Source organism: Microcaecilia unicolor, chromosome 3 (assembly GCF_901765095.1).
Source record: "Microcaecilia unicolor chromosome 3, aMicUni1.1, whole genome shotgun sequence".
In the NCBI taxonomy this organism is placed as follows: Eukaryota; Metazoa; Chordata; class Amphibia; order Gymnophiona; family Siphonopidae; genus Microcaecilia; species Microcaecilia unicolor.
In genome coordinates, this window is record NC_044033.1 from 310,139,377 (window position 1) to 310,165,249 (window position 25,873).

Here is a 25,873-nt window from a genome sequence, read left to right on the forward strand (position 1 = left end):
AAAATGAAAGGTCAGGTTTTTGTGTGGATAATTGTGTTAAAAATATTTTTCATTTAACTGGGTTGTTAAAACCCTTAACATTAAGTAATACAAAAGTTAGGGTCATTTAAGAGATGAAAACAAGTTAATTATAGTGTAGATGTGATGGTAAAGCAGCACTTGTGAGCATATCAACATCATAAAGAAAAACAGGAAGATAACAAAAAGCACCCAGTTTAACCATATGCATGAAAATATTATGTAAACGTTAGGGCTGTACATTTAACGCGTTAAATGCTTAACTAGTGTTAAAAATCTTAACACAGTTAACGCATTTCCCTGTCTCCCCATCCCCCGAACCCAGCTTTGCCACATCTTGTCTCCCTGTCCTTTCCCCCTCCCACTGGCTTACTCATTTTAGATGGTCTGGAGCTCGTGCGCCAAACCCCTGCTTCTCTCTTCACCGTGGCTGCAGTGGCAGCAAACAAAAGACAGGCGCAGGGATGTTCCCCTCTGCGTGCTGCCGCTGGTTCTGCCAGACCCAAAAAACAGGAAGTTAGTTATAGATGGTCTGGAGCTCGTGCGTCGATCCCCTGCTTCTCTCTCTTCAATGTGGCTGTAGTGGCAGCAAGTAAAAGACAGGCGCAGGGATGTTCCCTTCTCCATGCTACCGCTGGCTCTGCTGCACCCAGAAACAGGAAGTATTCTTGTAGGGCTGTACTAGTTTGTGCTACTATCTGGGATGAACCCACAAAGGAAATCTACTGTAACTGCATTTAATTTTCAAAAGGGTGACTATAATAAAATGAGAAAAATGGTTAAAAAGAAGCTCAAAGAATCAGCTGCTAAGGTTACGACACTAAATCAGGCATGGACGCTATTCAAAATACCATTTTGGAAGCCCAGACCAGATGCATTCCACTTATTTGCAAAGGGACAGCCAGCATGGTTAAAAGGTGAAGTAAAAAAGGCTATTACAGGCAAAAGATTGGCCTTCAAAGAATGGACCCAAATGAAGAAAATAGCACTGGCAAGTCAGATGCAAAGCATTAATAAAGAAGGATAAAAAATGAATATGCAGAGAAACTTGCTGCAGAGGCTAAAACTCAGTAACAACTTTTTCAGGTACATCAGAAGCAGAAAGCCTGCAAGAGAATCCATGGGACTGTTAAATCACGAAGGAGCAAAAAGGGGCACTCAAGGAGGACAAGGCCCTAGCAGAGAAACTGAATGAGTTCTTTGCTTCGGTTTTTACAGAAGAAGTAAGAGAGCTGCCTGTACTGCAAATGGTTTTCAAGTGAACCTGGAAGATGTACTGAACCAAACTGACAAATTAAAGAGTAGTAAATCACCTGGACCAGTTGGCATACATTCGAGAGTACTCAAAGAGCTCAAGCATGAAATTGCTTGGTGATCTGCTGTTAGTAATATGTAACCTGTCTTTAAAATCGTCCATAGTACCTGAAGATTGATGAGTGGCCAATGTGATGCTTCATTTCTTTGAAGGCATGAATAAACATGTGGATAAAGGTGAGCCAGTTGATATAGTTTATCTAGATTTTCAGAAAGCTTTTGATCATGTTCCTCATGAGAGACTCCTGAGAAAATGAAAGAGTCATGGGATAGGAAGCAAGGTTCTGGTGTGGATTAGGAATTGGTTATTGGACAGAAAACAGAGGGTAGGGCGAAATTGTCATTTCTCTCAATGGAAGAGGGTGAACAGTGGAGTGCTGCAGGGATCAGTACTAGGACTGGTGCTATTTAACAACTTGAATATTGCGTTCAGTTCTGGTCGCCGTATCTCAGAAAAGATATAGCGGAGTTAGAAAATGTCAAAGAAGAGCGACAAAAATGATAAAAGAGAATGGAACTCCTCTCGTATGAAGGAAGGCTAAAGAGTTTAGGGTTCTTCAGCTTGGAAAAGAGACGGATGAGGGGAGATATGATTGAGGTCTACAAAATCCTGAGTGGTGTAGAATGAATCGACACTCAAGGAAGTTACATGGAAATACTTTTAAAACAAATAGGAGGAAATATTTTTTCACTCAACAAATAGTTAAGCTCTGGAACTCTTTGCGGGAGGATGTGGTGACAGCGGTTAGCATATCTGGTTTATAAAAAGGTTAGGACAAGTTCCAGAAGGAATAGTCTACTACTGAGACAGACATGGGGAAGCAACTGCTTGCCATGGGATTTGTAGCATGGAATGTTGTCATGATTTGGGTTTCTGCCAGGTAATTGTGACCTGGCTTGGCCACTGTTGGAAACAAGATACTGGGCTAGATGGACCATTGGTCTGACCCAGTATGGCTACTCTTATATTCTTATATAACAGTTTGATGGTGACATATCAGAAATGAGCAAAGTAACTTATATAAAGTCATGATATTCCATAAGAGATCCATAGAAGGAACAGTAATTGCGGTGTAAGCTCAGGAAAATCTGAGTAGCTGTTCACAGAAAAGCTCATCAACGAGGTTCAAGTAGCATCTATTTTACTGGGAGATTATCTCCTCCAAATAGTTTGCCAAAGAAGCTGGGTCAGCAAAATCTCTTGTATGATTATGGTATGTTACCTGCATACGAACAGGTTAGAACAACCCAAATCAGGCATTGATTTCCTTAAGATTGTGCTGGAAGGCAAGTAGCTGTTTGCAAAGTTTAACTGTATTCTTCTTAAAATCATGAAGAAATTGAATTACATTACCTTCATATTTGACCGGAACCCCTTAAATAGGCACGTTGCATGATTTCTGGGAGTAGCGTAATACATTCAAGACTACCGATAGAGGATATTTAGCTTGAAGGCCGCAATTAGAAGGCACACAGTGGGCCCTGTTTATTTCAAAGTCTTTAGCAAATTGAATTTCCAGCAAAGAAGGAATAAACTTCTCCAGAATGTAACCATATTGGAGCCTTCAGCATTCTCAGGTAAGCCAAGAAGTTTAATATTGTTTCTTCATGCTCAATTGTTGCCATCTTCGAGATCAAGTTCAAGTTGCGCAAGGAGCTTGAACTAGTGCTGTCCAATTCGCGGTTCAAATTGATTCTTTTCTTTAAAAAAAATCGATGTTTTAATAACTCACTATTAGCCGCTTCCTCTGCCACCAGCCACCTTCCTGCCTTCCTCTGTGTCTTCCATCTTCTTCACGCAGGATGTGTGTCCCACCCACCCCTCCTTGCTGCCACATTCCCACCTTCCCCTGCGGCACCCCTCCTAAGACCCGGTGGTTCTCCATTCCCCATGCCAAAAAGACATACTCTGCTAGAGGAAAGCAGGGACGATTGTAGTTCCATCTTCTTCACGCAGGATGCGTGTCCCGCCCCCACTCCATGCCGCCACGTTCCCACCTTCCGCTGTGGCACCCCTCTTCTTCAAAAGCCTGCAAATCAATGAGTTTTTTTTTTTTTTTTTGCCAGATCATAGTCCTGTTCCCCTTGCCTAAGACACACACACAGCAATCAGCTCTCTGTGTGGCCAAGATGTGGTGGTGAGCAGCAGATTGAACTGCAAATCTAGAACACAGAAGGACAGTTTAGCAGACAATGGATTTGACAGAGAAAGAAACTAAATCAAGGTCAGCATGCCCTGTTGGCCAGCGGTCACTAATATGGTCTGTATTTGCACAGTTGGATGATGAAACCTGTAAGGGGTTGGGGAGAAGTCAAACTGAGAGAGGGCTGAGACAGGGGCTCGAGGAAGAAGTATTCTTAAAGAAGAGAAAGTTTTACTCCCGGGTTCCTAGTACATGGGGAATCCGCCCCCTAGTGGCCAAAAGACCAGTTAGGATATTGAATAGGGGAAGGAACTACCATCCCCAGGATCCATCACTCTCTAGGCAAGACTCACAGGAATTGGAGGGCGGGGAAGATGATTGGGAAATGGTCTCTGATCAGGGTGAGGAGGAACAGCTGGGGGAACCTTGTGGGGAGGAAGCTATGGAGTATGATAAAAGGGAGGCATCTGAGGAGCTGGCGATCTCAGCTCTGGCCTAGACTCCAGGGGGTAAAGTAAAAGGATTTCTATCTGCTGTGATACCAAAATTGTTGAAGACTGGGGAAAGAAGGTTTATGCACTGGGGAAGGAGCCTGTGGAAGAAGTTGGCCGGGTAAATTGCCTCTGAGGGCGGAAAAGTGTGTTTAAAGGAATGGGGATATGGGAAAGAAATGAAATGGAACTGTTTTGTTGAACATACCAGAGATAGTGTGATGAACTGCACGTATGTTACCAAGTTAATGAAGCTAGTAAAGTGCTGAAGAATTAAAGCAGGGTGTGTGATGAAATGCACTGATGTTACAGAGCTAATGAAACTGATAAATTGCTGAGAAGTTAAAGCAGTGTCAGAAGAAACTGGACCCACATTAGGGCCTCCTAGAGAGGTATGCTGGACTATGTTAAAGGAAAAGGAGAACAATAAAGGTTATGAATTGTGTAATCAAAGATTAAGCCAAATACATTCTTAATTTATAAGAAGCATTGGAGTTGCTGTGCATTTGTGAGTGAAACCTTTTGTGAGGAGAACAGAGGGTAATGATCATTGGAGAGGAGGGCTTGGAGCCTGAGAGAACTGAGTGAGGACAAGACGGTGGTTGAAGCCTCCTGGCCAAGAGTAAATCTGAAAAAGCCTCGGCCCGTTTGTAGAAGAGGGACCAGCTGACAAACCATACAGAGTGGAGAATTTGTGAAATGTATGTTTTGTAAAATTAAAGTTAAACATAGCAGTGGCACCGGTAATCTTTGGCAGCATGTTGAAAGACATCATAAAGCAAAATTTGTTGATCTGCAAGCTGAAGACACTTTTGTGGCCACAAAGCCTAAAGCATCAGCAGCCTCTTCTCAAGCCCAGGTTTCATGCTTTTTCCACAAGCCACTTCCACCAGCAGATAAGAAAAAAATTGACACTGCCCTCACGTATTTTATTATTAAAGCTATGCAACCATTTAGTATTGTTACAGATGAAGGCTTTTTGGCCTATTCTCAGTCTCTCAATGGATGTTATGCCGTGCCATCATGTCAAACTTTAGGTAGAATGATTGAAACTAAGTATGATGATATGTCCATCTACATTTTGAGTCAGCTTCAAAGTCTGAGATATGCAAGCATTACCACAGATCTCTGGACCAGCAGAACCATGGTGGCTTATATTACAATTACTGCACATGGCATAGATGATGACTTTCATGCAATGAATATTGTGCTGGATACGCAGTACATGCCAGAGAGAAATACAGGTGACAATATAGCAGATGCCGTGGAAAGTGCAGTGAAGAAATGGCAGCTAAAAGGTCGATAATGCTGCATCAATGAAAAAAAGCAGTAGGGAAACTTATTTGAAAGGGAATCTGTACTGCTCACCATTGCTGCTTCGGACACACTCTGCAGTTATGTGTGGAAGATGGGCTGCGGTCTCATCCAGCAATCTCTGATGTCATAAATTTTGTGCTATCGTCAGCAGTTTCCATCACCGTACTATACTTACAGAAAGCTTGAAAACTGCTCAAGAAATGCTGGGAATGCCAGTGAAGAAACTGATTGGTGATGTGAAAACACGTTGGAACAGTACTTGCATTACTTTGCGAAGTGCAACTGAAATGAAGCAACCCATTGATTTAGCTTTGAGCAGCAGCAATAAAATCACAAAGAAAGGTGCACCTGCTGAACGTGACTATGATCTTGGCCAAAAACTCGTTGATGTTTTGAAGGCTTTTGAGGAAGCCACAAAAGTTGCATCTGGAGAACAGTATATTACTGTGTCTGTTGTTCATCCGCTGGTTGAACACCTGATTAATTCAATCGATACAACATATGGGGAAGATTCAGGAGAGGCACAAAAGGAAGTTGATATCGATGATGAAGATATAGAATCAGCAAACCTGAAAGTTATCTCTGGCTTGAAAGAAGAGCTAAAGAAAAGTTTACTTCACAGATTTCAAGATATATTATTCGATAATTTATATAGATTAAGCAGCTTCCTGGATCCGAGATTTAAGTCAACTATGGTGAAGTACCAGATGTCATTGCAGTTGCAGCTCAATAGATCGTAAAAATGCAAACCACTGATGTACCATTGCCAGTCAACAGCAACACTTCCATGGAGATCTCTCAGACATTACCAGCTGTTCCAGTTTGGAACACAGGATGTGGATATGCCTCGACAGAAACGCAGTTTCTGGGAAACAGTGGAATATACAAATGTTTCAGACTATGACAGTGATATTCGAATCAGATGCAGTGCAGAACTTGCTTGCTATAAACATGAAGATCCTTTGGAAACTGGTGGTGATGTTTTTTGTTTTTGACAGCAAAGTCAAATGAAATTGCCACTACTGAACTGGCTTGCACAGAAGTTTCTGTGTATGCCAGCCACCTCTGTGCCCTCAGAAAGAATTTTTTCTGTTGCTGGACAAATTATAGCTGCAAGACACAATTTATTTATTTATTTATTTGCAGCATTTGTATCCCACATTTTCCCACCTATTTGCAGGCTCAATGTGGCTTACATTTGCAGTAATGGCGGTTGCCATTTCTGGGTAACAGGATTACAAATGGTGTTGCGTTAAGGTACATACATACATATTAACCTAGATGGAACATCACATACGTGCAAAGAGGTGGGAAAATGTGGGATACAAATGCAACAAATAAATATATATTCCGTGTGCAAAGTGGACAAAATGATTTTTCTTAATAAAAACTGGAAGATGTAGGACTTGACCAAACTTTTTGCATGATGTAACAATGCGTGGTGTGCTCACACTAAAGTTTGCCTTTGTTCAACTGCTGCTGTCTGTTTTTTTGTTTTTACCCTGTATGTTATAATATTAGCATGTGGGCCTCACTATTTCAATCAAGTTAAATCAAATTGAATCGAAAAACCAATTTTTTTTGAAAGAATCAAATCGTACCGAATTGAAGATTTTTTGACTGAATCAGACAGCACTGCATTGCTTCTGAAGAGTTTTAATACTGTCTTCTACCAACATATTGCTTGTTTTTCAAAGTTTCTATCTGTTTTTTAAAAAGTGCCAACTCATTTTTGATCGAGGTAAGATCTTCTGTAATCTCCCTGATGTCTTCTTTAGTTTCAGACAAGAGCTCTTTCAGAGCACAGATCTCACTAAGTATGGCTGCCGAGCCACCATCCTCGGCCTTGGATGCAGAGTCTTTCTGTGGACATGGTGCTCAACAGTGCCCCCCTGGCTGCACATTTTTATTACTTTCATATAAAAGAACAGAAAAGTATTATCCAAGTAACATAAAATAGTTTACATCAATCAGGTCCTGTCGTACACATACATCAGTGTTTTTTCTTGAAACGCCATAATCTATACAATAAACTTAGATAATAAGCCAATAGGTAAAAGAAATAAACATGACCCCTTTTCCCTCCCTTCTGCTCACTAACACTATTCCTTAGCTATCTTCCTCCAAACCATTTTGTTTTGCTTATGTCATGCATCTCCTAAAACCTATGCATGCATTTCAGAAATCTAACCCAGTCTAGGCCACATCTCTGATTTCTTGTATACAGAAAAATATCCCTGATTCTAGCCCATTATGAAGCAAGTTATCTACTATCCTACTACATTCGTAGAGGAATTAAAAAATGGGACCCAAACTTGAGAGAATGCTTTCAGATTACTCCTCAAAGTCAGTGTCAGATTTTCCATCCTAAACGTTTGAGAACCACTCTGTCCATGTGGGTAGCATTGCTCTAATCCACAGTGCTGCTATAATACATCTAGCAGCTACCAACATGCTTTGCAGTAATTTTATTTGAAATTGGGATAGAAATAATGTTAAGGGCATCCCAACGGGAATCTATCTGGAGTGGAATAGGTGGCTGTAGTATTTTCAAAACAGTCTCTCTAACCACCTCCAAAATCCTTTTTATACATACATACTCCACCATAAATGATCGAATGAACCTAACTCTTGGCACCCTCTCCAGCATTCAGGTGCAGTGTTTTCATCCCATTTATGCAATATTCTCTCTCTCGCCTAGCCAACATTATTTCTAACATTTCATGTCGCTGGGTCTCCTGGAGGTTATCTCTAATTCATCATCAAATATCCAATTAACTCTTGAAAGTAAAATAAAATGAACTAAAAAATGTTTGTGTGTAAAGTGATGTAATCAGAAATTATATGTGACTAAATTATATGTGAAACATCACATCTGCCGGGGACAATGCGCACTTCTATTATCGTTTGCGGTCCTGCATCTATCTATATGGAGCCATTTCAATGAGAGAATAGCAAAGACAATACCATTCTGCTTTATAGATAAGTCCTCCTGTTCTTTTTGATTTACTTCATTATTGATAATGGATTTTGAGAATGTCATGATTGGGGTGGACTTCTGATGTGCAATGATAGATGACGGTGACTGGCAGATGTGATGTGTCTTAGCAGGAGGAAATCCAGAAAGAAAACATTGCGAGGCTGGTACTAAGAACGGCTAAGGGGAAGCCCTTGACACAGCCTTTCAGGGCGAAACATGCATGTCGGCAGGCCCGTGCCAAGGGTCTATGCCGCCCCCCCCCCGCCGACAAAATGTTGGCGCCCCCCCCCCCCCCCGCAGAATAACAGTTGGCGCGCGCGCGCGCGCCCCTCTCCCCCGTGAAGATGATCGCTGCGCGCCCTGGGGGCCTTTAAATCTTTTACTTGCAGTCGCAGCAGCGTCTGTGAAAACGGAGCGCTGCCGACGTCTCCCTTCCCTTGCACTCGTTGGTTCCCTCTGTGTCCCGCCTTCTTCTGACGTCAGAAGAAGGCGGGACACTGAGGGAACCAAGAGCGCGAAGGGAAGGGAGACGTCGGCAGCGCTCCGCTTTCACAGATGCTGCTGCGACTGCAAGTAAAAGATTTAAAGGCCTCGGCGTCGCGGGGCGAGGGTAAGCACTGCGGCGGCACCCTCCAGAGGTGGGCGCCCTCCTGCGGTGCTTACCCCGCTTACCGCATCGGCACGGGCCTGCATGTCGGGCATTGTTGAACCCCTGGTCTGACCGTTCAGTGCAAGTTAAGTATTGCTTATAAGTAACTTTGAGATTGAAAAGTAAAATGAACAGTTAAATAAGTAAATGAAGAAACAGTTTAATAAAATACTATCGCCAGTGAGGATTTGGGTGCTGTTGAATGTCCAATAAAAGAGTGAAGTTGGTCATGTGCACTGCTGAGGCGATAAAAAACAAAAAACATATGAATGATTTCTATATGATATATGGTTAAGGTGGAGGTTAAAACCATATATGAGCCTTGTTAGGGGAGTAGTCACATATAATTTAGTCACATATAATAATTTATGAGCACATCACTTTACACACAAAACTTTTTTTTAGTTCATTTTATTTTACTTTGAAGAGTTAATTAAGTCCTTGGATATTTGATGATATAATTTGTTCCAAGGATTTTTGTTATAAATAATTTTTGAAGTGACGATTCCCTGATTTGAATATAGTATCTCTAATTCTCGAAACAGTCAGGAAATCAAGTTTATCTTTGCACTTCTCACAAACAGCATGTTCTCTATACTTACTTAGTGATAGCTGTAGAATGTTACATTTATTGCACTCTCTACTAGCAAAACTTTGCATCTGAAAATATTGTTATAAAGCCTACCACACCTGCTGTAGCTTGCTTGTATGTTCATTCAGTCCCTAAACGAAGCCTTTGAGAAAAGCTTGGCAAATGACAGAAGGCCATTTCTCCTAATTTCACTCACCACCAAACAGCCTATATCTCTCCCCCCAGGGAACTGTTGCATACTGGCACACTGGATATGAAATTATACCAAAATCCAAGCAAAAATGTTCCACTAATCCCTCTCTTCTGTTTGACACCCTTCTACCACTCTCTGTGCAGACGTGCTTCAGTGACTCTCCAGAGCACAGGCACATGCCTCTATCCACAAGAGCCACTGCTGATTTCAGCCTGACCAACTCACCGAGGCATGACTGACTTCATGATAACCAAATCCACTCTTAATGGGGGCTTCTTCAAAAAGCAGCAGTGATAATTAATTCATCGTGCTGGAGGCATTAAGGGGCCTGTTCACTAATGTGCAGTGAACCTCTGCAGTTACCGTGCAATAGCTGGTGACTACAAAGCCTGTACGGTAACTGTTGAAGATGTCACTAGTATCTGCCCTGCAGTTGCCAGACAGGATGCACCTTCACCTCACATTAAGAGAGCATTGCTGATAACACAGCTGCATCCCTATCAGCAATGCATTATGGGGCTACAGCTGCAAAAAAAGTACCCTCCCACCCCCTCAACGTAGCCTTAAACTCCACGCCTGGATATTTCCTGGTTCAAAATGGCACTTCTGAACCCTAGTGGTAGTCTTGCAACATTGTCACTGGGGATCAAGCTGCCAAATAAAGAGCAGACAGAAAAGGAGAGATGGTTCTACATTTTATAAAAGGAGGAATCAACTTACGCAAATTCATCTTTGGTAAGGTTGATCAAAATATTCATCTCATCTTCCTGCATGATGCGGAACACTGCACTGACGTGATGGTTTTCCAGCACTGAGCGGTCGTTGTATAGCAAAGCACAGTCAGACCTGACAGGAGAGACCAAGTTGAGGGACATCTCACAGAGCAGGCAGTTTATACAGAAGTATCAACAGTAAGAGAATAGGGGTACCTGGTCAAAACAGCCCTAACAAAATGGCCCCAACAAAAAGCTCCAAACAAAAAAAGCTCCCAACATAATAGTCCCTGACATAACAGCCACTGTCAAAATGGCCTGCCCACAATATAACCCTTGACAAGTTAGCCACATGACAAAAGGGTCCAATCAGGCTGCCCAGAATATGGGACTGCATTTTTTTCCTAATAATCTTATCTTGTCAAACAGGATAAGGTTGGCACGACTATGAAAATGACAATTGTTTTTAATTAGCATGTGATGGAAGAATAGTTTCTTAAATAGCAGAACAGATCATGAATACCAGTTTGTAGCTATAGAATTTTGTTTATTTATATATGTTTTATGTAATTGAATGCTGGTAGGAGTCTTTATCAGTGAAGATTTCAGTTGTTTATTATATTTTTTGAGATGTGTTATTTTTTTCTTAGGGACCTGTTTTGTTAAGGGGACTGTTTTGTCAAGGGTTGTTTTGTGGGAGGGGCCATTTTGTCAAGGGCTATTTTGTTAGGGTGTAAAATGCCAAGGGTTATTTTGTTACAAGGCTGTTTTGTCAGGGCTATTTTGTGGGGGCTATTATGACTGGGTGCCAAGAATAGGTTAGCTGAAAGATTCACCATGCCTACATTGCTTCAGGAATCTAACTAGCCACCCCATGCCCATCCTCAGAGCTATCTGTGTGCTACTACTACTACTATTTAGCATTTCTATAGCACTACAAGGCGTACGCAGCGCTGCACAAACATAGAAGAAAGACAGTCCCTGCTCAAAGAGCTAAGAAGCAACTCCCAAAAGAAAGAACAAGGTGCACCAGAAAGAACAAATGTTAGGTTTTTATTTTAAAATCTTTAATTTTAAAACTTACCGTACCATGGCAATAAATTATCAGTGGGTGGGAGGGAAGGAATCATGGTCTTTGCTCAAGGGGTAATTTTTAGGGCTGCATTTTGGTTAAAATTTTTAATCATAAGGGCTTCTAAAAAAAACTGCATGACTCCATATACACATAGAAAGAGGCTACCTATTTTTATGTGATTTATATGTAGACATTCCCAAGGGTGCAATTTTAGTGGAGTGATTTATGTTGTACTTATAAAACACAAATATAAGTACATGGAGTATGTACACTTTTTTCAGAACTGGTGTACATTTGTGCACTACTAGGGCTGGTTCTGGGAGCCCTTGTTACAAAAGGCCCATAGGAACCTATGTTGCTTTTATGATTTATAAAATATTTCGTACACCGTCTAGCTTTGCCAGATCAAGGCCGTTTACAATTAAAATACATTAGAATACAAATTCAATAAGCAGAAAGGAATTCCAAATAACCAGCCAGGAAAAACCTAACAGCAATCATATCAAGAAATCACTCTCACTGTCTAAAAATCTTTCCAATTGAAGTATAATCAGAAGATCCTTACACCTGAAGCATAAAAGTCTGACAATAATAAAAACTTTTAAGCAAAGGCTTAAACTTCTCCATCCTCATCTCTGCTTGGATATATTTTGCAATTCCATTCCATAATTTTGGCACAAGACAAGGAAAAACGCTGGCTCTAGCCCAATCCCCCTTTACTTTAACCCTGAACAGAATTGCCATTCTAAGATCCTGTGAAGATCTTAATGCCCTGCCTGGGATATAGGGGACTATTAAAATCATAAATATGTTGGCTGCAACTTGTAATATTCCTTATGGGCCAACATCAATATCTTAAAAGAATTCTAAATGTAATGGGAACCAATGATAATACTCATACAGTGGAATAATACGATCATACTTATGGTAACCAACCAGCAAGAGTATTGCTGTATTCGGCAAAGTTTGCAATCTTTTTCAGCCTTTAATCAGGTAAACCGGCATAAATAACATTTGCATAGTCCAATCGTGAAATAAGTAGAGCATGCAACAATTTATGCAAAGCTACTTCATTACCATAGTTTTTTGCACATTCAGTACTAGGTGATGTGCTTCTAACCAATGAGAAACAGCTTCCAATCCTTTCTGCAGGCCCTTTTAAGTCCAGTTTTGTTGGACATATCTAAGCAATAATCAAGGTATTGTCTGCATAACAACAGGGACTTAAATCAAATGATTGCATCAAACCTAGCAAAAGACCTAAAAATAAATTAAACAAGATAGGAGAGAGCACGGAACCTTGTGGGACCCCACACTCCAGTTGAAATTATTAGGAAAATTCTGAATGAACTGAACTTTAAAAGTTCTTCTATGCAAAAATGAAGAGAACCATTGCAACACTGTCCCTGAAATTCCAACATTTTCTAACCGTTGTAACATTAATACAGCATATATCAAATCAAATGCAGAGTCCAAGTCTATTGACACCGCTAACACTACATTACCGATTCATAAACCTCATTAAGCATTACACAAACTAATGTTTCTCAAAACCCAGTCTGTTTAGGATATTTGCTGATTCTACAAAACTCAATTGTTTTAAAACCAATTGTTCTACTATCTTAGCTGGGGCTGACAGATTTGATATTGGTATATAATTTGGGGGTTTTAAACAATCTGCCATCTTATTCTTCACCACTGGTGGAACTATTGAGTGCTTCCAGAGATCAAGTGATTTATCATGTGAAGCAACAGGGGTGTAAGGCCATGTCTAACAAGCATGTTTAACTTTAGTGATTACTTTATCTAACCTTGTTAAAGAACAAGACAGAAAAGTTGACCATTCAGTCGTCGACATTGTTTTTTTATTCTCCAAATAAAAGCTGATAACCGAAGAAACATTAGAAGTGCCAACCTGTGTAAATGGTTGATGTAATTGTCTTACTTTTTTACAGAAGAAAGTAGCCAATGTTTCCAACAAGGGCATTATTGTACTTCTTCATTCCCACTTATCCCTGATAATTTCTTAACTAGAGAAAACAAAGATCTTGTCTTATTCACCTGCTTCTGTACCTGTTTTGAAAAATAATCCCGTTTAGCTTTCTTAATCTGCTGGTAATAAAAATGTTGCAACTCTCTACATTTCTGCAACAAAACTGGAGTACAATGCTTTTTCCAAGCTTGCTCTACATGTCTTACCTGCCTCTTAATAAGATTAACACCACCATACCACCATTTATTACAATGCAGTCCAATTTTTGAAGTCCCGCTTCCACAAGGAAACTCTTCTCTGACTGCTCTTTAAGGGGGCATCACAAATATCTACCATATCTTCTAAAGATTTAGCCAAAAATGGGGGAAACACTTTCTGGATCCACATATCTAGCCCCACTCCCCATATTTGGCTTATTCAACTTCCTAAGGTCCCCGCCATTGCACAATACCTCAAAAGTAATCAAGGTGTAATCCGTCCAAGAACAAAAAACACAACCTATTTTCTCTACCACAAAACAAACATCTTTTGGAGAAATAACTTGGTCTAAAATATGCTCTCCCCTATGCATAGAAGAGGCAACATTGTTTTACTGCTAAATCTCCCAAAAGAGGAGCAAAACATTTAACTCTGGGTAATGATGGATCATTATAATGGAGATTAAAATCGCCCATAATTATAATCTCAGGAAAATTAATTACTAATTCTGAAATAGTCAAAAAAATCTTATACCCCACAACAGAAAAGAATCTCGGGGTACAGAAAAAAGGGAAAGGAAAGAAAAGGGAATGGGACTTGATATACCACCTTTCTATGGTTTTTGCAACTACATTCAAAGCGGTTTACATAGTATATACAGGTACTTATTTGTACCTGGGGCAATGGAGGGTTAAGTGACTTGCCCAGAGTCACAAGGAGTTACAGTGGGAATCGAACCCAGTTCCCCAGGATCAAAGTCTGCTGCATTAATCACTGGGCTACTCCATGTGTTAGGTGCCACCGTTTTTACAATTAAAACTTCTTTATATGGGAGTGAAGAGGGCGGCATTTCCATAAACATACACTGCTTTGAAAACAAAAGGGCTAGACTTCCCCCTCGTTTGGTAGGTTCTAGACATGGAAACACATTTGTATTCTCTTGGGACTGCACTAATCAACTAACATTCCTCCCTCTTTCTTAACCATGTTCCTGTTACACGTGGAGGGGCAATTTCGAAAGAAACGTCTAAGTTTAGATTTGGATGTCTTGTAAAACATCCAAATCCCGAGGCGGGGAAAACCATATTTTTGAAAAAAGATGGACATCCATCTTTTGTTTCGAAAACACCGTTAAAGGCGTCCAAATCCACCTTTCCCCTGATCATCACAAGCCTTCCTGTTCCCACTGCTGCAAAGCATCCCCACAACGTAGCACCGCCACCACATGCTGTACTGTGGGAATGATGTTTGCAGAATTATACATCAGTTTGCATGGAAACCAAAGGTTCCACTTTGGTCTCATGAGACTAAAACCTTCTCTCACATGCATGCCGTGTCCCCTAGGTATCTACTCACAAACACTACGTAGCACATCATATGGCTTCTTTAGCAGTGCCTTCCTTCTTGCTGCTCTCCCATATAAGCCCTGTTTGTAGAACACTCTTGAAATATGGAAGTCAACATTTTCCTGCTCTCAGCCAGAGACCTCTGTAGTTCCTTGAAAACAAACTTAGGATGCATGTTGATATTCTTTAGCCATTTCCTTAACTCATGCCTATGGACTTTGGAGGGTCAGCCTGATTGAGTCAGTGTCTTAGTGGTACCAAAATGATTCCACTTTACAATGATGGACTTGACAGAACCCCAAAGGATATTCAAACAGACTGAACTCTTCTTATGGCCTTCCCAGAGTTCTTTCAAAAGGTCTGTGATCAGCATATTTAGAATTTTCTTCATACAACAGAAAGATTCTTTCTTCATCAAGGAGTATTCAAACCAGCTCAACTACTGTGACTGAATACAGGTGAGCTTTATTTAACTTATCATGGGTCTTGTTAAGAGCAGGTTTTGGAAACAGAGCTAATTTGGGTTTGCTATGAGAAACGGCATGAAACCATAAGCAATCAGGACTTTTTGGGTTCTTATTCTTAATTACTTTTTGAATATTGCTATAATTGTTTTTCATGTTGAAAGTATAGAGTACATTGTACAGATCAGTGAAACAGATGCCTACTTCAATGCATTCTAATCTGAACTTTTCAAGAAAGCAGACTGAAAAATGTACAAGGCTGCAAAGACTTTTACAAGGTACATTACCAACTATGTGCCCTCCCTGCCTAAATGATTTGTTATTAAATTAACCTCTATGTGGGGTACTTCTATAAAGTATTTTCCATGAGTAACGTCCACGGCATACACATGTAGAAATATGAATGTCCCACATGTAGTTGTTCCTAGGGGTTTAGTTTAGGCGGAGCACAGGTAGTCATGAAATACAGATGTAGCTTATAAAATGTGGCGGTTTCTCAGAATCTTGGTACGGCAGTTGAGAGTGCTTGGTACAATCTGCTTAAAGCCCTTTAAAGAATACTTGTACTTGACCCCTGAGGCAGGCTCTGTTGAGAACCGAAACACAGCCCGTGTCGGGTCTACTCCATTAAAGATTGTACCATTGTTCCAGTTCTGGAGGCTCTTTTGTACATTTATGTGCTGCTTTACTCTGTGTACTTTTGGACCCTCTCTTTTTTTGCTGTTTATAAAATGAGCACATACCCCTTTCTTCAGTTCTCCGATTCCCTGGGGGTCTGTGGTAGGAACCCACAAATGTAGAGTTTGCTTTGGGAACAATATAGTGTTAATCCAGTCCTGGATCTAGCAACTGTGCTTTCAAATATAGCCTATTCTCTTTGGATCCAGTTCCATGGTAGGTTTACAATAACTACGTCACTGCCAATCCAAGTTTTGGTACTCACTTTGTCTGAATGTGAAAGCTGTTTGTGGTGCCCGTGTGCTCAAAGTCATGGATAGCTGCTGCAAAGATGATGGCCAAGGACTCAATCTCTGTCAGACAGTGCTGTGAAAAGAAATGAGAGAGATCAAATCAGTTAGGACTGTAACCCTGGTCAGCATATCCTAGAGTATCTCGGTCAGATTAACCTAACCCTTTCCAGGCTCCAGCTGCAGTCCATTAGCTGAATCACATCAGCATTTGACAGTGCTTAATGGACAAAATGTGGAAGAAATGAAGGCAATTTAATTTTCCACTAAAATAAACTAGTGAATGAGGACATTCAGAAAGGGGAATGCTGGAAACAAATTAATTTTGTACCCAGTCAAGAAGCCAATTCCCTTCTAAATACAGAGAGTTGGTGTGGTGCCTTTCATGAGACGATATTCCAGTCAGAGTCAGAAATAACATGTCTTGTGCAAGGTTTCTAGAAATATAGAAACAGAAAATGACAGCAGATAAAAACCAAGGGGTCCTTTTACAAAGGCGCGCTGAAAAATGGCTTGCGGTAGTGTAGGCGCAGTTTTTGGGCACGAGCCGATCCATTTATTAGCACGCCTGTAAAAAAGGCCTTTTTTAAATTTTTGCCGAAAATTGCGACGCATCCATTTTGGGTCTGAGATCTTACCGCCATCCATTGATCTAGCAGTAAAGACTCACAAAGTAACTGGGCAGTAATGACCTTTGTGCGCCAAATGCCACTTGGCGCACGTCTGTTATGCGTGCCTGAAAATAAAAACTATTTTTCAGATGCCCATATCAGACGTGCGCCACAAATTAAATTACCACAAGAGCCACGCTTACGCGACTTAGTAAAAGGACCTCCAAGTCTGTCCATCCATACCAGCTATTAAATTCTACAATCCCTTCCTCTCCCTTAGACATCCTCTCTGCTTGTCCTATGCTTTCTTGAATTTAGATACAGTCCTTGTCTCCTATTTCTTTATATTATTCCTGAGTCTGTCTCCTTTAACTATCATCCTAAGCCCCCTCATTCCTGAATATCCTTTCCATTGATAGAGGCCTGCCTCCTGTGCATTATATGCCACTTAAGTAGTTAAATGTCTTCGTCATATCTCCCTTTCCCTGCCTTTTTCCGAAAGAGTGTGTGTGTGTGTCCATACGCTTTATGACAGAGACCACTGACCATGTTAATTGCACAAAATGTTCACTCCATCTATGTTTTAGTTGAGCTCATTAAGTGTGGCATATTCTGGACAGAGGTATGTCTAATTATATTTGGAGATGTCTCATTGGTGAGCGCTGTCTGCATCTGATCATATGAGCAGCGAGCAGTTTCTATGTTGCTTTAACCCTCTCGGACAACTGTGGACAAGAATGGCAACTCATCAGGTGGCAGCTCAGTCAGCTGCTGTTTCTGGTTGCTGTGTTTAAATGAGGATGAAACTTGCAGATGTAAAACCAGCTATTTTTTTTAATGACTTTGAGATATTTCATTGTTTGATATACAGAAAGTCCATCATGATACTGCAACCAGGGCTGCTTTTCTAAAATAGCTTGCCTCTTTGTAACGGAATTTTCTAGTTAAAATAGTGACGGCAGAAAAAGACAAGCCATAAAAGCCCACACTTCTAAATATATAGCCCAGATGCCAACTGCAGAAGCTTGAGAACTTGTATATCATCTCTCCTTATGAAGTCAGGTTTTGGTCTCTGTCCTGGGCAGATTGGGCATACACATTTCTGTACTTAATCAAACCCTATCACCTATGTCTGACCACCATGTTTTGCAAACATCTATCAACACTAGTGAAATTGTTGAACAGCTCCTCAAGTCCTTGCTGGATGTGCCCAGCTACCAACCTACTGCATCAACCCAGGAGATTGGGAACAGAGCCGGTTTCTGGGAAGTGAAAGCCTGTTGGTACCAACTAAAGAGCTTCAAGGGAGCGGGGATAGCTGTATCCCCTCCAGGTCTGCGAGGATGGACCCAGGTCCATGGGAATCCCACGGGGATGGATCCAGGTCCTGCGGGATCCTCGTGGAAGTGCCTTCCTTCTCCAGAGCCACAGGGTGCCCTCCCAGCATATACCTCAAGGTCCCTCCCAGCATATACCTCAAGGTACCCTGGTGGTCTAGTGGCTTCTTCGGGGCAGGAAAGATCCCCAATCTTTCCTGCCCACTGCTGCTGATCCTCTCTCTGTCTCCACTTGTTTAAAATGACTGCCGAGGCCACCGCTTGACTGTGCTGGGGACGGACCCCTTAAGTGGCTGCAGGGTTAGCCCCAGGTGGGTTAGGCATTTCGTGACAGAACCTGTTTCCTGTGCTTAAATAAAAGCCTTCCAAGTTAAAAAAAAGAAAAGCTTATAGTTAAAGGCGCAGAAAACAGGTGCTAAGATGTGCTTCAAGTTCAGGTTTGCCTGGCATACGCACACAAGAACGGAGTTTACCACAAAACTCTTCTGCGCATCTACCAAGCATGTTCCCCCCCCCTTGCTTTTGCTTTTACAGCATGCATATATATTTGACTACTATTTCCTTTGAGCATTGGCAAGCTAGTTTTCTGCCCTGTTCTAGAGGTATGGGTTCTGCACTGTTGGCTTTACTGCGAGAGTTCTGAAAATCAGCCCATCAGATTGGTGAGAGATAGACTCTTACACAATGTATATAGTGTTAACAGGTCATCGGGGCCAGGTGAAAGCAGTTATTTATTTATGACATTTATACCCATATTTTCTCATACAATTTTGAATTCAATGTGGTTAACAAGCTAAAAAGAAGTCATTACAAAATATGAAACAAAATATATAAACCCACACTTATCAATAAGAATCATAAATATATAAAGAATTCAATAATAAAGCATAATGGGGAGATTAGGCACCAGGATCAACTGACAGAAATTTTTTGCAAAGGAAAAATTTCAAAAACTTACGAAAAACCAAATAATCATGTTGGGATCTTATATTTTTCATCAAGGAATTCCATCATTTAGTACCTTGGTATGAATATATAGATTTATGAACTACTTTCTTACAGGTAAGAAAACGAAGACACAGGTAGTCTCTTGCACCAAAGACTGAATTGCGAGAAGTCAAAGTAACAAGCGCTCTATGGCATCCATGAACTTGTAGATATAATTTCTCCAAGAAAAAAGCCAGAGCTATGAGACTATAGATGCAATGGGTAAAACCAGACCTGGCAAACTTAATGGACGACACTCTCTTCACTCATTAACGCACACTTTTAAATTTGGAAGAGATGTGATCTAATATTTCAAGGATGGCACAAATAAGAATTTCTTTTAGAAAATCAGCTGAGCCTTTCCTTTGGTGTCGACTCTGTGCATGACCTTGGCTAAGCCACAGCATAAATACCACTCAATCTGAATTCTGCAAGTAGTGTAGCACTCAGTGGCGTAGCTATGTGGGGCCATGCCCCCCTAAATTTCCTGTGGGCCCCTGGTTTTGCTAGTGTGAGTCCCCAACCCCCGACAGCTGAAGTGTTGTCCAGCGCCACCGCACTGCCTGCCCTATTCTGTCTTCCCTTCACATCCAGCATGCTCAATTTCACTAAAAGGAGTGTGCAGGACGTGAGGGGCAGGGCAGACGAGGTGGTACTGGAGACAAGTGCTGGACAACGCTTCAGCTGGCGAGGGTTAGGGACCCCCGCCAACCAAGGTATCTGCTGCAGCTGCGAGTGGGGAGCATCAGGGTAGCGGCGGCAGCGGGGCAAAAGACCAACATGTGTCCCTCTACCTTAGGCTCTGGCCCCCTCCCACAGCGAGGTCTGGCTACGCCCCTGGTTAGCACTGTTCTTTAACATTCAAGATCCCACACTGCACACCATATACCACTATAGCAAAGCACAGCAGGAAGCAGTGTAGTAATGCCCTCAACCTTTAGCCATCCCCCACTACGGGATACTTACCACCATGCCTGTACGCAGCAGGAAGCAGTGAACAGTTTGTGTGACGTCTGCCGCATGGATCTGGTTGTGATATGGATTTCTATACTTTCCATAGCCACTCTCCAAACAGTCCAGAAAAGACATTAGAAATACCACGGGGATCTGGGGAGGAAAGAAAACCAAGAGAAACTGTTGAGTAATCTACCAGTAAAGCCTGCCTCAATCTTAGTACATGCAGTATGCACAAAATCAGTATGGTTTATATCTCGACTCCACCACTGTCAGTGTAAGTATGGCTCAAAAAGACATAATCTTGGAGGTAGTTAGGTGCTACAGAGGAAGGCTACAGAGAGCAAGAGAGGTATAACAGTAGGCTACGATCTCTAAGGCTCCTGGAAGGGAAAAAGGAGGCTCTTTTCCTTTTAACAGAGAGCATTTTTTTCTCTGATTCTGGAAAAGTTACAGAAGGGGATCAGCGGTCTACAATAATCTGGAAGGCAGCTGTCTTAAATCCTCAGGATAAAGTGGTTGATCTGAATACTAAGAGGGGCATAATCGAACGCGGACGCCCATCTCCATGGGCGTCTATCTCCGAGAACGGTTACGTGAAGGGGCGGGACAAACCGTATTTTTGGAAAAAAATTGGCGTCCATCTTTTTTTTCGATAATACGGTTTGTGCCGGGCAAATGCATCGGATTTGGGCGGATTTGAGCTGGGCGGTTTCATTTTCCAGCGATAATGGAAACCAAAGGCACCCAGCTCAAAAACGAACAAATCCAAGGCATTGGGTCGTGGGAGGGGCCAGGATTCGTAGTGCACTGGTCCCCCTCACATGCCAGGACACCAACCGGGCACCCTAGGGGGCACTTGTAAAAAGTAAAAAAATTAAATACCTCCCAAGTCCATAGCTCCCTTCCTTTGGGTGCTGAGCCCCTCAAAACCCACTGCCCACAACTATACACCATTACCACAGCTCTTATGGCTGAAGGGGGGCACCTACATGTGGGTACAGTGGGTTTTGGCGACGGTTTGGAGGGCTCCCATTTACCAGCACAAGTGTAACAGGTAGGGGAGGATGGGCCTGGGTCCACCTGGTTGACGTCCACTGCACCCACTGACAATTGCTCCAGGGACCTGCATACTGCTGTGATGGAGCTGGGTATGGCATTTGAGGGTGGCATACAGGCTGGAAAAAAAAGTTCTTAAAGTTTGTTATTTTATGGTGGGAGGGGTTTAGTGACCACTGGGGGAGTCAGGGGTGATCATCCCCGATTCCCTCCGGTGGTCATGTGGTCATTTAGGGTACTTGTTCGTGAAAAAAAGGGTCCAAAAATGACCCAAATTCACGGTAAAAACGCCTTTCTTTTTTCGATTATCGGCCGAGGGCGCCCATCTCTCCTCAGCCGATAACCATGCCCCAGTCCCGCCTTCACCACGCCCCTGTCAACTTCGCCCATTTCCGTGACAGATTGCAGTTGAAGACGCCCAAAATCGGCTTTCGATTATACCGATTTGTGCGCCCACAAGAGAAAGGCGCCCATCTCCCAATTTGGGTCAAAATCTGGGCGCCCATCACTTTCGAAAATAAGGCGGTAAGGATACCAACCAGGTACTACCTAAACTTTGTCAAGGGGAAAAGGAGATTCTGGTGGCACCAAAAAGAGCTCAGAGGAGTCTCCCCTCCTTTTTTTTTTTTTATTAGTCAGCTCAAGGTACATAAGAAGGTATGTTTTGAACTTTTTGTTTAAATTTGGTGCTTTATTTATGTATTTAGGTGAAGTCTGGCTGGTGCAATTGTATAGATTGTTTTCTTATATTGCGTGCTGGAGACACAAAATGGTGATGGAATTCAAAATTTCATGGAATAAAAACAGAGGGATTCCTAAATAGGAAGACGATGGAATCAAAGTGTACAGCGTTTCTACCCAAGCAAAAGTGAAATCTCTACTGCACACCAAAAAAAAAGTACAGGGGAGGGGGGTAACCTCCAAGGAGATGTCTGCAGTACCCTAAACAAAAGAACAGAGGGGAAACCAGAGACAGATTAATGCATAGGCAAATAAGGCATGTTCCTAGGGCCAAAACGTTAAGAGGGCTCTATCAAGCTGCTCAGGATTCAGGCAGCTAGGATTGTCAACTGGCTGGATGTTTTCAGAAATCTACTGTCTGAAAGCCAAATGATGGCTAAAGTGTCTGGATACTTTTCAGAGTTTAGCCCCCTTTAGCTCTCCAATCCTCTTCCATTCCAGTAAACAGACTGTGGGAGAATCCAGCCAATGGGAAGGCTACTCTACACACAGAAAGGAGGTGCTGAGCAGCAAGTGCAGTGTCTAAGACTGGGCTTTTGCTAGGCTTTGGAGAGAACCAGTGGAAGCAGCGATTGTCCTGAGGAAAGGAAGATTGTTTAGGAGTAGGAATTTAAGAGGAATGGGTAAGTCTAAATGGTCCACTGCTGCAGGCTGAGATAAAACAGCTGGCATCAAATGTAAGTTTACATGATGGTAGACAGATATAGTAAGGGATGAGTACCACCGACTGGATGAGCAGCTGGACAGCACTAGAAGAGAGAGAGAGAGTTTTGTGTGTGTGTGGGGGGGGGAGGGGGGGGGATGTGTACTTGTGCATTTGAGTGCAAGCACAGATAGAATGATACTGTGCATGTTTATTGTGCGACTGAATAGCGAGAGGGCATGCATGTGAATTGTGTGACCAAAGAGCAAGGGGGCATTTATGTGCACTGTGTGACCGAAGAATGAGGGGGCATGCGTGTGCACTGTTTGACCGAAGAGTGAGGGGGCATGCGTGTGCACTGTGTGACCGAAGAGTGAGGGGGCATGCATGTGCATTGTGTGACTGAAGAGCGAGGGGGCATGCATGTGCGTATGCTTCTGTGTCTCTAGGGGGACAGTCCCATATAAATAAGAGTTTCCTTTAGAAAGGTTGGGCTGGAGTGGAGAAATCCATTGGAAGAAATATATTTGTGGGCATACTAACTCAAAGGGAAGGTTTTAGCTTAGAGAATTTACTCAGATAACTATTAAGGTACCTGGGCAATTCATTTGAAAACTGTCAAATACTGCCTCCACTCTGTCTATATAAATCCCTTGAGAAGCATCAAAGAAAGCTAAATATTTTATTTTGCTTCTTCCATTTGTGAAGCTTTTACACAGAAAACTTTGTAAATTTATACCTCAGACACATTGTCCATACATCTCACAGTTTGTACCAGTCCACCTTGGCGTCTCTGGTTTTGTACGTGAAGGGAGAAAATGGCTTGCCCAACTACCCCTGGCTCTCAGCCTACTGCTGCAGAGCTGCCATTACCCAGTTCCAGGAGGGAGACATTTTGGCCAGTATTTGAGCATACATCCAAATTCAGTATGCAATGTGTAATTCCTAATTCTACCTAATGAAATCAGTACTTCAGGTCCCATACTGCACCAGAGTAGGGTTGTTAGAAATCCAGAACTGGCCTAAATTTACTTCATGGAGCTGAGTAACTTGGCAGCTCAAACCATTGAGTCACTCCATTTGACTCATGTGCCTGCCTTGTCCCCCATTGGGGTAACCTGCACTGAGCGGCAGAACAATCCTACACAAAAGGGTGAAAAGGGAGTAACCTGCATGGGGGGGGGGGGGGGGGGCAGTTACAAATACAAACTAACTCCAGCTTATAAACATTCAAAATAGCTGATGTTTTTCATGACAAATCTTTACACATCCCCTTTGCAAGGAGTAGTAACCTGAAGGATATTTTGAGCCCTGCAGATATCAGTCAAGACGGTAAAAAGAAAGGAAGACATATTTTTGGACATTATAAGTGTGGCACTTGTCAAATATGTCACATTACTAAACAGACTAAGAGTTTCTACAATAAAGTGACTGACAGAGAATTCAAGTTGAAACATTTTACTAACTGTCTTTCAGATCACGTAGTCTATTCCATCAGCTGTCCATGTCAGAAAGTTTACATTGGGTTGACTACGCGACCTTTAAAAGTCAGAATTCTTGAACATAGATCTAATATTAGAAGGATGGCAATCAAGGAACCACTTGTTGAACATTGCTTGAAAATGAAACATTCCTTTGAGGACCTAGAGTTTTGTGCGATTGACAAAGTGGGCATCTTGAGAAGAGGAGGGAACCGTAAACTCATGCTACAAAGGAAGGAAGCAAGATGGATATATAATCTTAAGTCTATTGAACCATGGGGTTTGAATAGTTCTATTGAATGGTACATTTTCTACTGATTCATTTTCCTCCATTCGCTACTATTTCTTTAAGAAGTCAAGAGGAGGAGCCTATATAAATCATGAATGGTGGCGTGTGACGTTGCAGTGCCATTTTGAGACATCGTCTTTACAACTGAAAGAAAGTGAACCAGTATGTGTGTGGTTTGGCTGGTGATTTTACAATTTGAATGTTGTTTAATTCTAAAACTTTCAGTTTTTACTTCTCCAGAGATCGTGCACTGCTATTCAGCACCAGTTCCTGATGAAGCCTTTTTTTGATGGGTGAAAAGGTGGCCCTGTCGAACTTGAGTCTGTGCCGGATAAGATGATAAGATAAGTGCTTTCTCTATTAATATCAGTTATAAGCGAGATTTGATGAGAAAAAGAGAATTTCGATTTAGAGAGAAGTTTTTGTATTCTTTATTTGCAAGTCAGCACTTTAATCACAATTTAAAAGCATCACAAAAAATTTGTTTTCTTAAAAGTTATTGGAGTTTTTATGCCCAGTGATCGAAATCAAACGCTGTACACATAAAGTCACTGTGACAGTGTTTCAAACCAGAGACGTTTCCTCCAAATTTTCAAAAAAATAGACAACATCAGCTATTTTGAATGTTTATAAGCTGGAGTTAGTTTGTATTAGGTTACTTTTTTCAACTCTAGCAGAAACTGCATTTACCTTAAGTTTAAGGAGGGCAGTTACAACCCCAACCATTTTACTGGGCAAACTGGATGGACCACATAAAATCAACTGACAATTGGTTTTGTCTTTTATGTTGAAATTTTATTCATGCTTGGCTGTAAATGAATTGGCTTTCTTTATGGAAAATGGTAGTGTATTTTTTGACATACCACCTTTCTGTGATACTCTCAGGATCTTCCAGTGCCACGTTTCCTGAAGAGTTTTCTGCACATGGTGTGCTTAAAGCAATTTCAAAAGAGTTGTATTTAGGAATTATACTGGATTCCTCATTGCCTATGTAGCTCAATTAAAGTCAACTGTTCAGTTGGTTACAAACTTCGATTAATATGATGTCTAGGGGATTTTTAAATTATGATAATTTTAAGATGATAATTCAGAGTTTGGTATTATCTCATTTCAATTACTGTAATGCTATTTACTTGGAACTTCCCTCGTAGTGCTTCCAACCATTACAGATGGCACAAAACGCAGCCATATGTCTGCTAGTGCACGTTTCAACATTTTGATCATAACTCACCAATTTTAATTAGGCAGCATTGGCTTCCTATTTTCTGCCTTATTCACAAAGCTTTGAATATTTTTTGTAACTTCATTGTGTGTCT

At 41.6% G+C, this 25,873-nt stretch overlaps 1 protein-coding gene across 1 annotated transcript in view; it reads right to left on the reverse strand.

Moving 5' to 3' along the window:
- The window catches only part of PDE1B (phosphodiesterase 1B), a 390,321-nt gene that overhangs the window by 101,691 nt on the left and 262,757 nt on the right, over positions 1-25,873 (reverse strand). The window contains exons 6-8 of the mRNA XM_030198308.1: positions 20,357-20,497; positions 16,431-16,531; positions 10,419-10,544 (exon numbers count right to left, since the gene is read on the reverse strand). Coding sequence (XP_030054168.1) covers positions 10,419-10,544; positions 16,431-16,531; positions 20,357-20,497 — 368 coding nt within the window. The remainder of the gene's footprint in view (positions 1-10,418; positions 10,545-16,430; positions 16,532-20,356; positions 20,498-25,873) is intronic.